The sequence below is a fragment of the Physella acuta genome, unplaced genomic scaffold (assembly GCF_028476545.2).
Source record: "Physella acuta isolate Inbredline_101_S28 unplaced genomic scaffold, ASM2847654v3 ptg002288l, whole genome shotgun sequence".
Classification (NCBI taxonomy): Eukaryota; Metazoa; Mollusca; class Gastropoda; family Physidae; genus Physella; species Physella acuta.
The window spans coordinates 78,325-91,009 of NW_026733786.1; the positions used below are offsets into that span (position 1 = coordinate 78,325).

Here is a 12,685-nt window from a genome sequence, read left to right on the forward strand (position 1 = left end):
GATTTTCTCATCTGACAATACTGAAATAAATCAACGTGCAGATACGATTTTCTCATCTGACAATACTGAAATAAATCAACGTGCAGATACGATTTTCTCATCTGACAATACTGAAATAAATCAACGTGCAGATACGATTTTCTCATCTGACAATACTGAAATAAATCAACGTGCAGATACGATTTTCTCATCTGACAATACTGAAATAAATCAACGTGCAGATACGATTTTCTCATCTGACAATACTGAAATAAATCAACGTGCAGATACGATTTTCTCATATGACAATACTGAAATAAATCAACGTGCAGATACGATTTTCTCATCTGACAATACTGAAATAAATCAACGTGCAGATACGATTTTCTCATCTGACAATACTGAAATAAATCAACGTGCAGATACGATTTTCTCATCTGACAATACTGAAATAAATCAACGTGCAGATACGATTTTCTCATCTGACAATACTGAAATAAATCAACGTGCAGATACGATTTTCTCATCTGACAATACTGAAATAAATCAACGTTCTGATACGATTTTCTCATCTGACAATACTGAAATAAATCAACGTGCAGATACGATTTTCTCTTCTGACAATACTGAAATAAATCAACGTGCAGATACGATTTTCTCATCTGACAATACTGAAATAAATCAACGTGCAGATACGATTTTCTCATATGACAATACTGAAATAAATCAACGTGCAGATACGATTTTCTCATCTGACAATACTGAAATAAAACAACGTGCAGATACGATTTTCTCATATGACAATACTGAAATAAATCAACGTTCTGATACGATTTTCTCATCTGACAATACTGAAATAAATCAACGTGTAGATACGATTTTCTCATCTGACAATACTAAAATAAAACAAGGTTTAGATTCGATTTTTTCTCTTCTGACAATACTGAAATAAATCAACGTGCAGATACGATTTTCTCATCTGACAATACTGAAATAAATCAACGTGCAGATACGATTTTCTCATCTGACAATACTGAAATAAAACTACGTTCTGATACGATTTTCTCATCTGACAATACTGAAATAAATCAACGTTCTGATACGATTTTCTCATCTGACAATACTGAAATAAATCAACGTGCAGATACGATTTTCTCATATGACAATACTGAAATAAATCAACGTGCAGATACGATTTTCTCATATGACAATACTGAAATAAATCAACGTGCAGATACGATTTTCTCATCTGACAATACTGAAATAAATCAACGTGCAGATACGATTTTCTCATATGACAATACTGAAATAAATCAACGTGCAGATACGATTTTCTCATCTGACAATACTGAAATAAATCAACGTGCAGATACGATTTTCTCATCTGACAATACTGAAATAAAAAAAGGTTTAGATTCGATTTTTTCTCTTATGACAATACTGAAATAAATCAACGTTCTGATTCGATTTTTTCTCTTATGACAATGCTGAAATAAATCAACGTTGAGGATGATTGGATTTGACAATACTGAAAAAAATCAATGTTTAGATTAGATTTTTGGCATATGAAAAAAGTTAAATAAAACAAAGTTCATTTATTCTGTTTTTATCTGTCAATACGGAAATAATTCAATGTTTAGTTATTTGATGTTTGTATTTGACAATAATGAAATAAATCAATGTTAATTTATTGTGTTTTTATCTGTCAATAGAGAAAGAAAAATAACGTTTAGTTATTCGACTTTTCCCTCTGACAATAGTGACACAAAACAACGTTTAGTTTTTTGCTAACAGTAGGGCAAAAAAACAACTTTTGGTTCTAGTGAAAGAAACATACCTTTAGTTATTCAATGTTTTTATTTCCCAATACTGAAACAAAACAAGGTTTGTAATTCAATGTAATTTTACTTTCTAAATTTTAGACATCAATGTTTTCATTTGGAAGATGTGCCCTTACCTCTTTCCAGATTCCAGAAGTTTCTTGGCAGCCATAGATGCAGACGTCCACGTATAGTTTTAGACACTCGACAAATTCTCGGTGCGAGGGTTTAATCTCGAAGGTCACAAAAAGGTTGCTCAGCTCGGAGCACCGAACGCATTCTTGCACACCTAGAATCTCCATCTTGATTAGGGAGAGGGCATACTCTTCTGCAGGGGAAAATATTTTTGTTACAACGACGTGTGCCTGTGCGAGATTTGCAAATTTTGTCAGTAAAGTCTTGTAAAACAAATATTGTGGGGCTGTTATAATATCGATCATGTGGTACCTGAACAGAGCATCAAACTAAAATACACTTTAAAACAGATGAATTGATTTCCAACAATCCGTGTTTGTCTGAATTAACACGTTCACTTTTTCCTCCATTCCCGAATTTCTATCACTCATAAGTTTAAATATTGATCTATTGCTTAAAGAAAAGCAATAAAACCGGGAGTAATCTCCCCTAAACTTTCTCGCATATTCTTATATGAAACAACAGGGGATGTCAACTCGGGCTATAGACATGATTTTTAATCCATTTTAAATACTTAAACTTTTTAAAATAGAATAAAATCTCGTAGAAAAAAGAATTGCACACCAAATGAACGCCAAATAAAATGTGCATAATAGTGCAGAATATTATTAGTACTTTATATATTTACATGCGTTTTTGAGAAATCAGAAATAGCGAAAACTACTACTACCTATCAACGGAAATTACTCGAAATTCGACAGAAGGCAGAGAATTTGATCTATTAGTTACATGTTAAATTTCAATTATCTATCTGAAAAAGTACTCAAGTTATAGGCTTTTGAAAAATTGAAAGTAGAAAAGGTTCCACTTCCGGTTATCGGAAATCGCTCAAAAGTTGATACGGATCTACAAATTTAATATAATACTTATATATGAAATTGCATCAGCCTAGTTGTAACGGTACTCAAGTTATCGTGTCTTTACACACAGAGACACACATACACACACAGACATAAGGACAAGATTGCAAAACTATGTTTTTCCGACTCAGGGTGGTGTAAAACGTCGAGATTTACAAAAATCTCGATTTTATTTTTTGCACGATTACAAGACTTTCTCTATACTTCTTTTATACGAGAAAGTAAAAATAACTGAGTGCCCGAACGAGACAAAATCTCTCCCCAATATGCATACCACCCTTTCACTTTCTCCTCCATTCCCAAACTTCTATGACCCACAATTTTTAAATAACGCAAAAACAACTAACTGATTGCATGAACGAGATCAAAGCTCCTGCCAATCTTCAGATCGTACGACGTCAACGTCGGTCTTTTCATCTGCGTTAGCCGAAGTCTGAGGAATCCGGCAGTTAGTTTCCGTGGGGTAAGGCTTGTGATGTTGATCTCTACCTCGCTGCTAGTATCGCTGCATCTGCAGTTTGAGGAGGAGGATGTCTCGTTGAGGTCTCTGCAGGTCACCACCTTGCAGGGGAACGTCTGCAGCTTGCAATACTATAAAAGAAAAACGTGTACTTTAAAATTGCTTGCATGGGTTGTGGGATTGAGGTTTCTGCAGGTCATCATCTTGCAGGGGAACGTCTGCAGCTTGCAATACTATAAAAGAAAAACGTGTACTTTAAAACTGCTTGCATGGGTTGTGGGATTGAGGTTTCTGCAGGTCATCATCTTGCAAAACTGAAACTGATGTCTTTTAAAATTAATTTTGTGTGCTTTGGTGTTCTTTGCACGTCTACTTCTTGAGAGGTATTTCTTTGCAGAGATGAAAATAAAACATCTCCTAAAACCGCTTGTTATAGTCTTCGCCTATATGGGAACGTCTGCAGTTTAGACTGTCGTGTTTAAAAAAAAAACGCATTGGCCTATTCCAGGATATGATTTACGAGTGACACTGCCCGAATATTTAGCACTGGCCCTAACCCCAGCATGAACTTTCACCATAACTTTATTAATAAGAAATAAGAATAAAAACAATTTAAGTGTAAGAAAAAACTCCATCAATTCAATATTAACTTTAACCATAACTTTATTAATAAGAAATAAGAATAAAGACAATTTAAGTGTAACAAAAATCTGCATCAATTCAATATCAACTTGTGAAATAAAAGGAACGTTTTTTTCAAACTAAACTACTGAAATATGCTATTATTTATTGCCAGTATTGTATGCCGTTGTTGCACTTGGTGCCAAGATTCGGAGAAGGATTAGTGTGCGGGTCTAGGTTCGAAATCTTGCAAGGACAAGGGTTTAGGTTAAGTCTCTAACAACGCCAACGGGCTTAATCTGACTTAATTAGGATCAAGATTAGGATTGAGGTCTAAGTCTAAGATTAGGGCAATAGTTTAGCTAGACCTCTACAATCTATCACAGTGTATTTAAGACACGGGCTGACTCACCGTGTTCCACATACCCGGAGAGTCTGAACAACTTTTTTGAAAACACGTATCAACCACCAGACGATAGCAGTCGCCGTAGGCTCCGTAGTCGTTGTTACCTTCAAAAATGGCCTTGACCGTGTTGATATCTTTGAAACCTATGATCTGCATGTTGGTCTTATTATTGCTGATCAATCCTGTTCAATATAATAGCAAAATACAAAATGAATTAAAACTTTGGTTTAGTTTATACTTTATACTTGATTTTTTTTCCAAATATTTAAATAATTTAATTTAATTTTTAGTAATATACCCCTTTTTACATCCAGGTCTAATTTAACTAGGTATAGATTATGACCTCGCCAGATAGATTTCAACGTCAAACAAGATACAGAGTCAAGCAACATTCATGCCAGTTCATATGAGTCTTTGACCTTTTTACATGACTACTTGGTTTGCCAACAATGCTGGATCTGGGGTCACAAAAAACGAGCTTCAAATTCGCAAGCACGCGGACTATCTCTCAACCACGCTATCCACGTAAAGAGTAGTAGAAAAATAGACTAATTGTAGCATAAAAAGTTTGGTGAGTGTATGATTGAGTGATAGCGCGCTATTGTTAACATGAAAAACTCATGGACATTCCATAAACTTGAAACTAGATTCGAAATCGAGACTTTCCGGTTAGCAGTCTAGCGCTCTATTGCTAGGCCGCTTCGTCCCTCAGAGACTTCTTCAATAATTGAAAATTAGGTGACAAAGATTTAAATCTTAGCTTTTGTAGTGTATTTATCAAGTGACACCGTTGTCTTGTGATAGGGCATACGGCTACCATCCAGGGCCGGCGCTACCTGTAAGGCGAACTAGGCGGTCGCCTACGGAGCTGTCCATAGGGGGTGCCAAAATAGGTTTGAAAAACAAATTAAAAGTTTAGGGGGGGGGGGTGCAAATCGAAAGTTTGTCCCCGGGCGCCGGGAAGGGTCGCTACGTCTCTGATAATAATACTGGGGCACGAAAAAATTGCGGGGGGGGGGGAGGGAGCTTTTAATAACTTTTGCCTAGGGCGCTAAATAACTTGGCACCGGCACTGCTACCATCAAACAAGTCTAGAGTTCAAATCTAGACATCTTTCCATATGAAATCTCAGAATCCAAGAATTACCGGTGGTTGGGTTCCAGTCAAACAAAGAAGAACCATGGCCATGCACAGCCCTTTAATTACTTAAGTTACAGTAACATCATTACTTTATTGCTGCTGTGGAGTTTTGGTACGTACTAAGACATTTCTTTCAAACCAGCTTTTGACTCCGTCAAAACATTTTTACTTTCCGGAAAAGTATCCTCAAAACTTACAAACTTACTTAAAGCATGGGCTACGTCAAATATTTCGCTACGTTTCAGAAAATGTTCCTCAAAACTTACTCAAAACTTCTAGCTACTTCAATAATTCCGCCACGTTTCAGAAAATATTCCTCAAAACTTACTCAAAGCCGGGGCTACGTCAAAAATTTTGCTCCGTTTCAGGACATTTTCCTCAAAACTTACTCAAAGCCGGGGCCACGTCAAAAATTTCGCTCCGTTTCAGGACATTTTCCTTAGAAAAGGACAGCGCTGTCTTGGCCATCCGTAGCTGGAGACTGGCTGTCTTGTAGACGGTGGCGCCGACATGGGACATGTCTATGGTAATGATGGATTCGTCCCACTCACAGCTGCACGTGAACAAGCCATTCTCGTCAACATGCGGACATTGGAGGGTGGTGCTGGGGAAGCTCTGCATGTGACACGCCTGGAAAGTGGAAATAGTGGGTGGACGTCAAAGTTAGACCAGTGTTTCTTCTAGGCACCCCCCCCCCCCCTTCAACCGAACGAAATGGAATTTATATAGAAAATATATACTTTTAACAGTGTCCGCCCCCCCCTCCGGAAATTTTAGTCCACCCCCTCCCCCGAATATCTTAAGTGCCCCCCCCCAAGAGAAAAAAATAGTGTGGATGAAAGACTTTACTTAAAATTCATTTGGGAATCGGAGAATTTGAAAAACCACAGATATGAATAATTATTGGTTTATTTAAACATAAATATTTCACGATTTTGAAAAAAGAAATTGCATAAGAGTATAACGCTCAAAATTAGCAACGTTTGGTGTTTCTGAAATAAAATATGGTTAGAAAGGCTGAAAAATGCGATATATACACCTAAAAAAAAGACTTTTTTTAAAAAGAATCATCTGTTAATGACATTTTAAAAAGATAGGCCTAATCATGTAAGGTTTATAAAAAAAAATTTTTTTTTTACAAATACACAAAATATAGGGATTTTGTCTGAAAGTATGATAACTGAATACTAAAAAAAACTCGTGGAGTATTTGGAAAAAATTTAGATGTTGCATGCCTAGGGAATAGAACTACTGGCATTAAGTGGTGCTATTGTGGTGAGTAGTGCTAGAGCTAGCGATATCGAAACCAAAAATAGATTATAACATCATGCATGCGTTCTTGTGATAATTGCTGATTGTCTAAATAAATCGAATTCGTTATGCCCTACCTGCGATTCATAAGTGCTCTTTGCTACAAGACAAAACACAAGACAAAACAGATTGTCTACACCATGCCTAAAATCTTACAAGTACCATTTGTTGCAAGTAAAACAGATTTTCTACACCTTTGCTTAAAAATCTTACTAGTACCCTTAGCTAATAGTCAAACGAATGAGCCTTTGCTACAAGACATAACAGATTCTATACACCATGCCTGAAATCTTACAAATACCATTTGCTACAAGACATAACAGATTCACTACACCATGCCTGAAATCTTAATATCTTACAAATACCATTTGCTACAAGACATAACAGATTCACTACACCATGCCTGAAATCTTACAAATACCATTTGCTACAAGACATAACAAATTCACTACACCATGCATGAAATCTTACAAATACGATTTGCTACAAGACATAACAGATTCACTACACCATGCATGAAATCTTACAAATACCATTTGCAACAAGACATAACAGATTCACTACACCATGCATGAAATCTTACAAATACCCTTTTGGTGCGAGACATAACATATACTCTACACTACGTCTGAAATCTCACCGTTTTGCTAATGGTCAGGTAAAAAACAACTCACCGCCATCCATGAGCTCCCAGACTTCTTACAGTTGCCCGTGATGCACACGTCAACGAACAGCTGGAACGTTTCATTGAATCCTGACACCGTCTGATGCTCTCTAAACGCCGCATACACTACACTATCTTTGTAACAGTCATCACAAGGCTGTTCGAAGCCCAGGAATTCTAATGTTAGACTGCTAGCCACAAGATCCACTTTAGAAAAAAATGCATCACTATTTAATAACTCGACTCTATTAAGATGATTTTAGACAAAGCATTTCCAAAATTATTAGAAAAATACATAACTTGTGTTTAAGATTGAATATTAATTAATTAAATGTTTATTAATGCCATATTTACTTTACAGCAGGCTGAATTGTTCTTGAAGAAAATGATTTGGCGTCGCAAGGATCAACTTTTAAAAGACATTTTAAAAAACGATAGAAATGGATGGTCTATTTACTAAACAGCCTTGGTATCATGTATATGCACTTTGTTCGAAGACGATATATATGTATAATCAAAGTAAAAATTATAAAACAAGCTACGGCCGCTTATCATCAGCTTCATCTTAAATCAACGACTGATATTCAGAGATCTCTGCGTTGATCTGTATGTTTAGGGAAGTCAACGACTGATATTCAGAACTCTCTGCACTGTTCTGCTTGTTTAAGGGCCGACAAATGTAGAAACCAACGACTGATCTTCAGCGTTATCTCCTCTTTTCTGCTGATGTTTGCATATCTATGTCTATGTCCCGTTAGAGTATGAGGTAGTAACTACAGATACATGTTTATGTCATGTCAGGATATGGGCTCCTACGGCAGCTGTCAAATGTACTATGTCAAACTGGGGTATCTTCCTCTTCTTCTTTCATAATGGTATTTCATCCAACACAATTAAGTAGTGTCAAATTGTTATTCGCCACACAAGCCGTTGATTCCGATTTCAGATTACGTTTTTTTTTCTGGTTTTGCTTCTATAGACTTTTTCCATCCAAGAACATTCTAAAAGGCAGCAGTTGTGTAATTTAGGAGCTGCCTCTCCTAGATGTGCTGCTGTCCAAAGCTAATGACCCTCATCTGTTACAGTAGATTAGAGACTATTCGGTCTTTTTCTTCGTCTGTTGATCAGTTTACCGGTTTCATTGTGCGTCAGGTGAGCGAAAATCCGGTCTCTGTATACGTCTGGTGACCATTTTTCCTGTTTCTGTTAGTGCCTTGTGTCTGTCCGCATAGGTGCTCGGTGAAAATGTTTATTCCTTGTTAGCTTACCAATCAAGGTATGTACTGTTGGTAAACCTTTCACGTGTTTTGAGATCAACAATTATGGATCTTGTTTTTTAATTTTTACTTTCTCGTATATACGAAGTATAGAGAAAGTATTGTAATCGTGCAAAAAAGAAAAAACGAGATTTTTACAAATCTTGACGTTTTACACCTCACTGATACGGAAAAACATAATTTTGCAATCTTGTCCGTATGTCTGTGTGTCTGTGTGTGTGTGTGTGTGTGTCTGTGTGTCTGTGTGTAAACACGATTACTTAAGTACCGTTACGGCTAGGTTGATGACATTTCATATATAAGTATTTTATCAAAATCGTAGATCCGTATCAACTTTTGAGCGATTTTCGATAACCGGAATTGGTACTTTTTCTACTTTGAATTTGTAAAAAAGCCTATAACTTGAGTACTATTTCAGATAGATAAATTAAATTTCTCATGTAAGTAAAAGATCTAATTCTCTACCTTCTTTCAAATTTTGAGTAATTTCTGTTGACCGGAAGTAGTAATTTACGCTATTTCCGATTTCTCGAAAAACTCATGTAAATTTAAAAAGTACTAATAATATTGCGCACTATTATGTACATTTTCTTTTGGCGTTCGCTTGGTGCGCAATTCTTTTTTCTACGAGATTCTATTCTATTTTTAAAAGTTTAAGTAATACAAAATCATGTCTATATTCCGAGTTATATAAGAATATTCGAGAAAGTTTAGGGGAGATCACTCCCGGTTTATTTTATAAAATAAAAATGAGGTAAAATAATCATCTGAAGTGTTACTAATATGATAATTAAATTTATTTTCAAAACTTAATATACGCTTTCTATTTTTTTTCAATTTTTAAAATATTTTGCTTTATAAACAGATGAATTCTACTTGATCCCTTAATCGTTTAAACCTACTATATAATTAACCCCTAAAATCACTAACAGGTATCTATCATAAATAGAAACCACGTCCAAGTTCAAGCCTAACTTACTGAGCTCATTTTCAATGTCAAAAGTCCGGCTCACATGGACGTCCGCGCTGTTGGGCTCTGACGTGCTGGCCAAACGAAACCTCATTGCGGCGTTTCTCACGATCTCTTGCGGCCCTCTGGAAATATCCACGAATATGTGCTCCTTCTCGTCGCACGTGCAGGTGAAGATGCTCACGACGGAACTGTTGTAGGGACAGGCGATGTCAAGGCACGGGTGAGTGTGCATGGCACAAATCTGGAGAACACAAGTGTGAATCTGTCTTAAGAGCAGAAAACACAGGTATGAATCTGCCTCAAGAGCAGGTCTAAAACTGGAGAACACAGGTGTGAATCTGCCTCAAGAGAAGGTCTAAAACTGGAAAACACAGGTGTGAATCTGTCTTAAGAGCAGGTGTAAATCTGGAGAACACAGGTGTGAATCTGCCTCAAGAGCAGGTCTAAAACTGGAGAACACAGGTGTGAATCTGCCTTAAGAGCAGAAAACACAGGTGTGAATCTGCCTCAAGAGCAGGTCTAAAACTGGAGAACACATGTGTGAATCTGCCTTAAGAGCAGGTCTAAATCTACATGAAGTATGGCTGTAAACCTTGAGCCTATCTAAGGTGGATTTAGAAAAACGTAGATGGGTTTTATAGAACTGCCCATTGTGTCCAAAGCAGATAGTGTGATGCACTGAGGGAGGAAGGAAAAGCCATGTGTCTAGCGGCTGGTAAATTGGGTAGAGGAAATCATGTTTAAGTCTGGCTGGCTAATGAGCAATATCTTGAGTCGCTAATGATCGTATGAGAGAGAAGGACACAGCGCTATGGATAGCAATCTACCAAATATAAAAAGCTACAAAATCAAACAACTGACAAATTGTTTTTGGATGGACTAAAATTTTGAAAGTAAATCAAGAAAGTAACGCACGCTGAAATTGGCTTCAACACTCGTTAATGCGTGTACCATATAAGAAGTTATTTGTGCTGCAGAACATCCCTTCCATTAGATGAAGACACGCCGTGGTTGCAAAAAATTGTTTGTTTTTTTCTTAAAAATCTACTTGATATGTCAGATGAAATTTTTTTTATTTTTATTTTTAAGACTAGTTGATCTGCCCGATGAAAAAAAAATTCAACTTACGTTGATCCAACCTAGACTGCTGTCGCCGCAATCTTTCAAAAAGCAAAAGTCGACGTAGACCCTCATACACTGCGGCAGGAAGCTGCTGTTGTTTGGTCGCATATATTGACCCCAGATAATGTTGGAGCTGTACTCAAATTCTCTCGTCTGCTGAAATCCTACCAGACGCAGCGAATCATCGGAGCGACCAACGTTCACGCTGACAGCAACTGTGGCAACCAAACAAAGACTTTAGTTCATCTATATCTATACAAGCAGTGTCTTTACATTTAGGTTTGAGAACAGAATTTACCCGTGTAGTATAAGTATGGATCGTGAACATATCCAATCAGAAAATGTAATAACCCCGAACGCTACCACCCACTTGAATATAAAAGAAAAATGCATATATAATACACACAGTCATATCGCATTTTTATTGGACCAAAGACAAAAAGAAAGACTTTGGCCGAAAGCCGTTTGCCACAAAGTCGTTTTTCCCGAATAGAAATAGTAAAAAAAAATCATAAAAAACGTTTTAATAACAAGCTTTTATGTAATGATGCACTAAAAAGTAGAAAATAAATTATACACTACTATTTAAATTACTATAAAGAAAAGCGTGCGTCACTTTAGTACTTTAGTACCTATTGGATACCTTCACTAATATTTGAGAAGAGACCCACGCTTTTCTTTATAGTAATTTAAATAGTAGTGTATAATATATTTTCTACTTTTTAGTGCATCATTACATAAAAGCTTGTTATTAAAACGTTTTTTTATGAATTTTTTTTTCAGTACTTTACATGTTTTATTTACAATAGTGTTACATGACTAAAAACCATTGCGCGTCTATTGAACGTGATGGCGTGCCTACTGAAGGTGATGGCTCAGCGATTGAACGTGATGACGCGTGTGGTGTGGTTGGATAGACATGCCTATTGATTCGGTCCAAATTTTGATTAATTCATAAAAAATTAATTAGGCATCCAATTAAGTCAAATTTAGTTTCAGATTGCATTGTCTTCATGTCTTGACCCACGTGCCAAATATGAATCGTATCGGTCAAGTAGAAGTTTCCGAATTTTCACTCCTGCGTTTCTATCTAGACTGACGACAGCTGTCGACAGACTGTCGACAGACTGTCGAGAGAGGAAGTGAGTTAAATAAAAGCTTGTAAAAACTGAGATTTTGCGCGAATGGATATTCGCACGAGTTGGGCGATTGCTCAAATGCGATAAATTATAGTTGCAGCCTAATTGGCAAGCATACAGCGGCTATTGGACAAATTACACCCGTGTGTCTATTATGTAAGTCTAGTATATCAACGTATTCAGAGAACTATTTAAAGTAGGGAAACACAATATTTAAATATTTTAAATAAACATGAAAGCAAGATTAAACTATGTTAAAGGGAATTATTTTAATATGTTGTTGTTCTGGTCACTATCCTTCTCTTCAACGTCAACACATTGTTGCGCGCTCGTTTTTAAATACCCTTCTATTGTGTAGTAATGTTATTTATACTTAATTTTGATGCTTCAGTTTACTCATCATTTGAGCTCGAGAGGATCGTGGTGTTGTGTGAATATCTGTTACCAATCGATCATTGTAAAACTACTTCAAAGTATGCATTTCCTTTCTTACCCAGTGTGCGTCCCACGAGACAGAGTAACCAAAATACGATGACGCTCTGTGTCATGTTGCGTTTGTGCTACGTTGTCTCTACTTCTGTGCTGTCAATTTTTTTTATTTTTTTTAAATCTTTTTTAAAACCTAACAGGCGTTCATCTGAAAAGTAGTTTCAAAAGAATTATATTTTGAAGGTGCTGACCAAAAAGTATTGAGTTCCAGTTTTGATGTAAGGATTAC

At 36.4% G+C, this 12,685-nt stretch overlaps 1 protein-coding gene across 1 annotated transcript; it reads right to left on the reverse strand.

Annotated features, from left to right (window-relative positions):
- Positions 1-6,865: 6,865 nt before the first annotated feature.
- Positions 6,866-12,515, reverse strand: LOC131932821 (uncharacterized). Its single transcript, XM_059289727.1, has 5 exons — positions 12,461-12,515; positions 10,835-11,043; positions 9,713-9,947; positions 7,467-7,663; positions 6,866-6,892 (listed from the first exon to the last, which is right to left on the reverse strand). The coding sequence occupies exons 1-5, from the start codon at positions 12,513-12,515 to the stop codon at positions 6,866-6,868; spliced, it is 723 nt and encodes a 240-aa protein (XP_059145710.1).
- Between the last annotated feature and the right edge of the window lie 170 nt (positions 12,516-12,685).

Coding starts and splice junctions, on each gene's coding strand:
- LOC131932821 (XM_059289727.1), bottom strand. CDS start 12,515: ATGACACAGAGCGTCATCGTATTTTGGTTACTCTGTCTCGTGGGACGC. Junction 7,664..9,712: donor TGACATTGAAAATGAGCTCA/GTAAGTTAGGCT, acceptor TTTTTTCTAAAG/TGGATCTTGTGGCTAGCAGT. Junction 6,893..7,466: donor CTGGGAGCTCATGGATGGCG/GTGAGTTGTTTT, acceptor TTTGTCTTGTAG/CAAAGAGCACTTATGAATCG.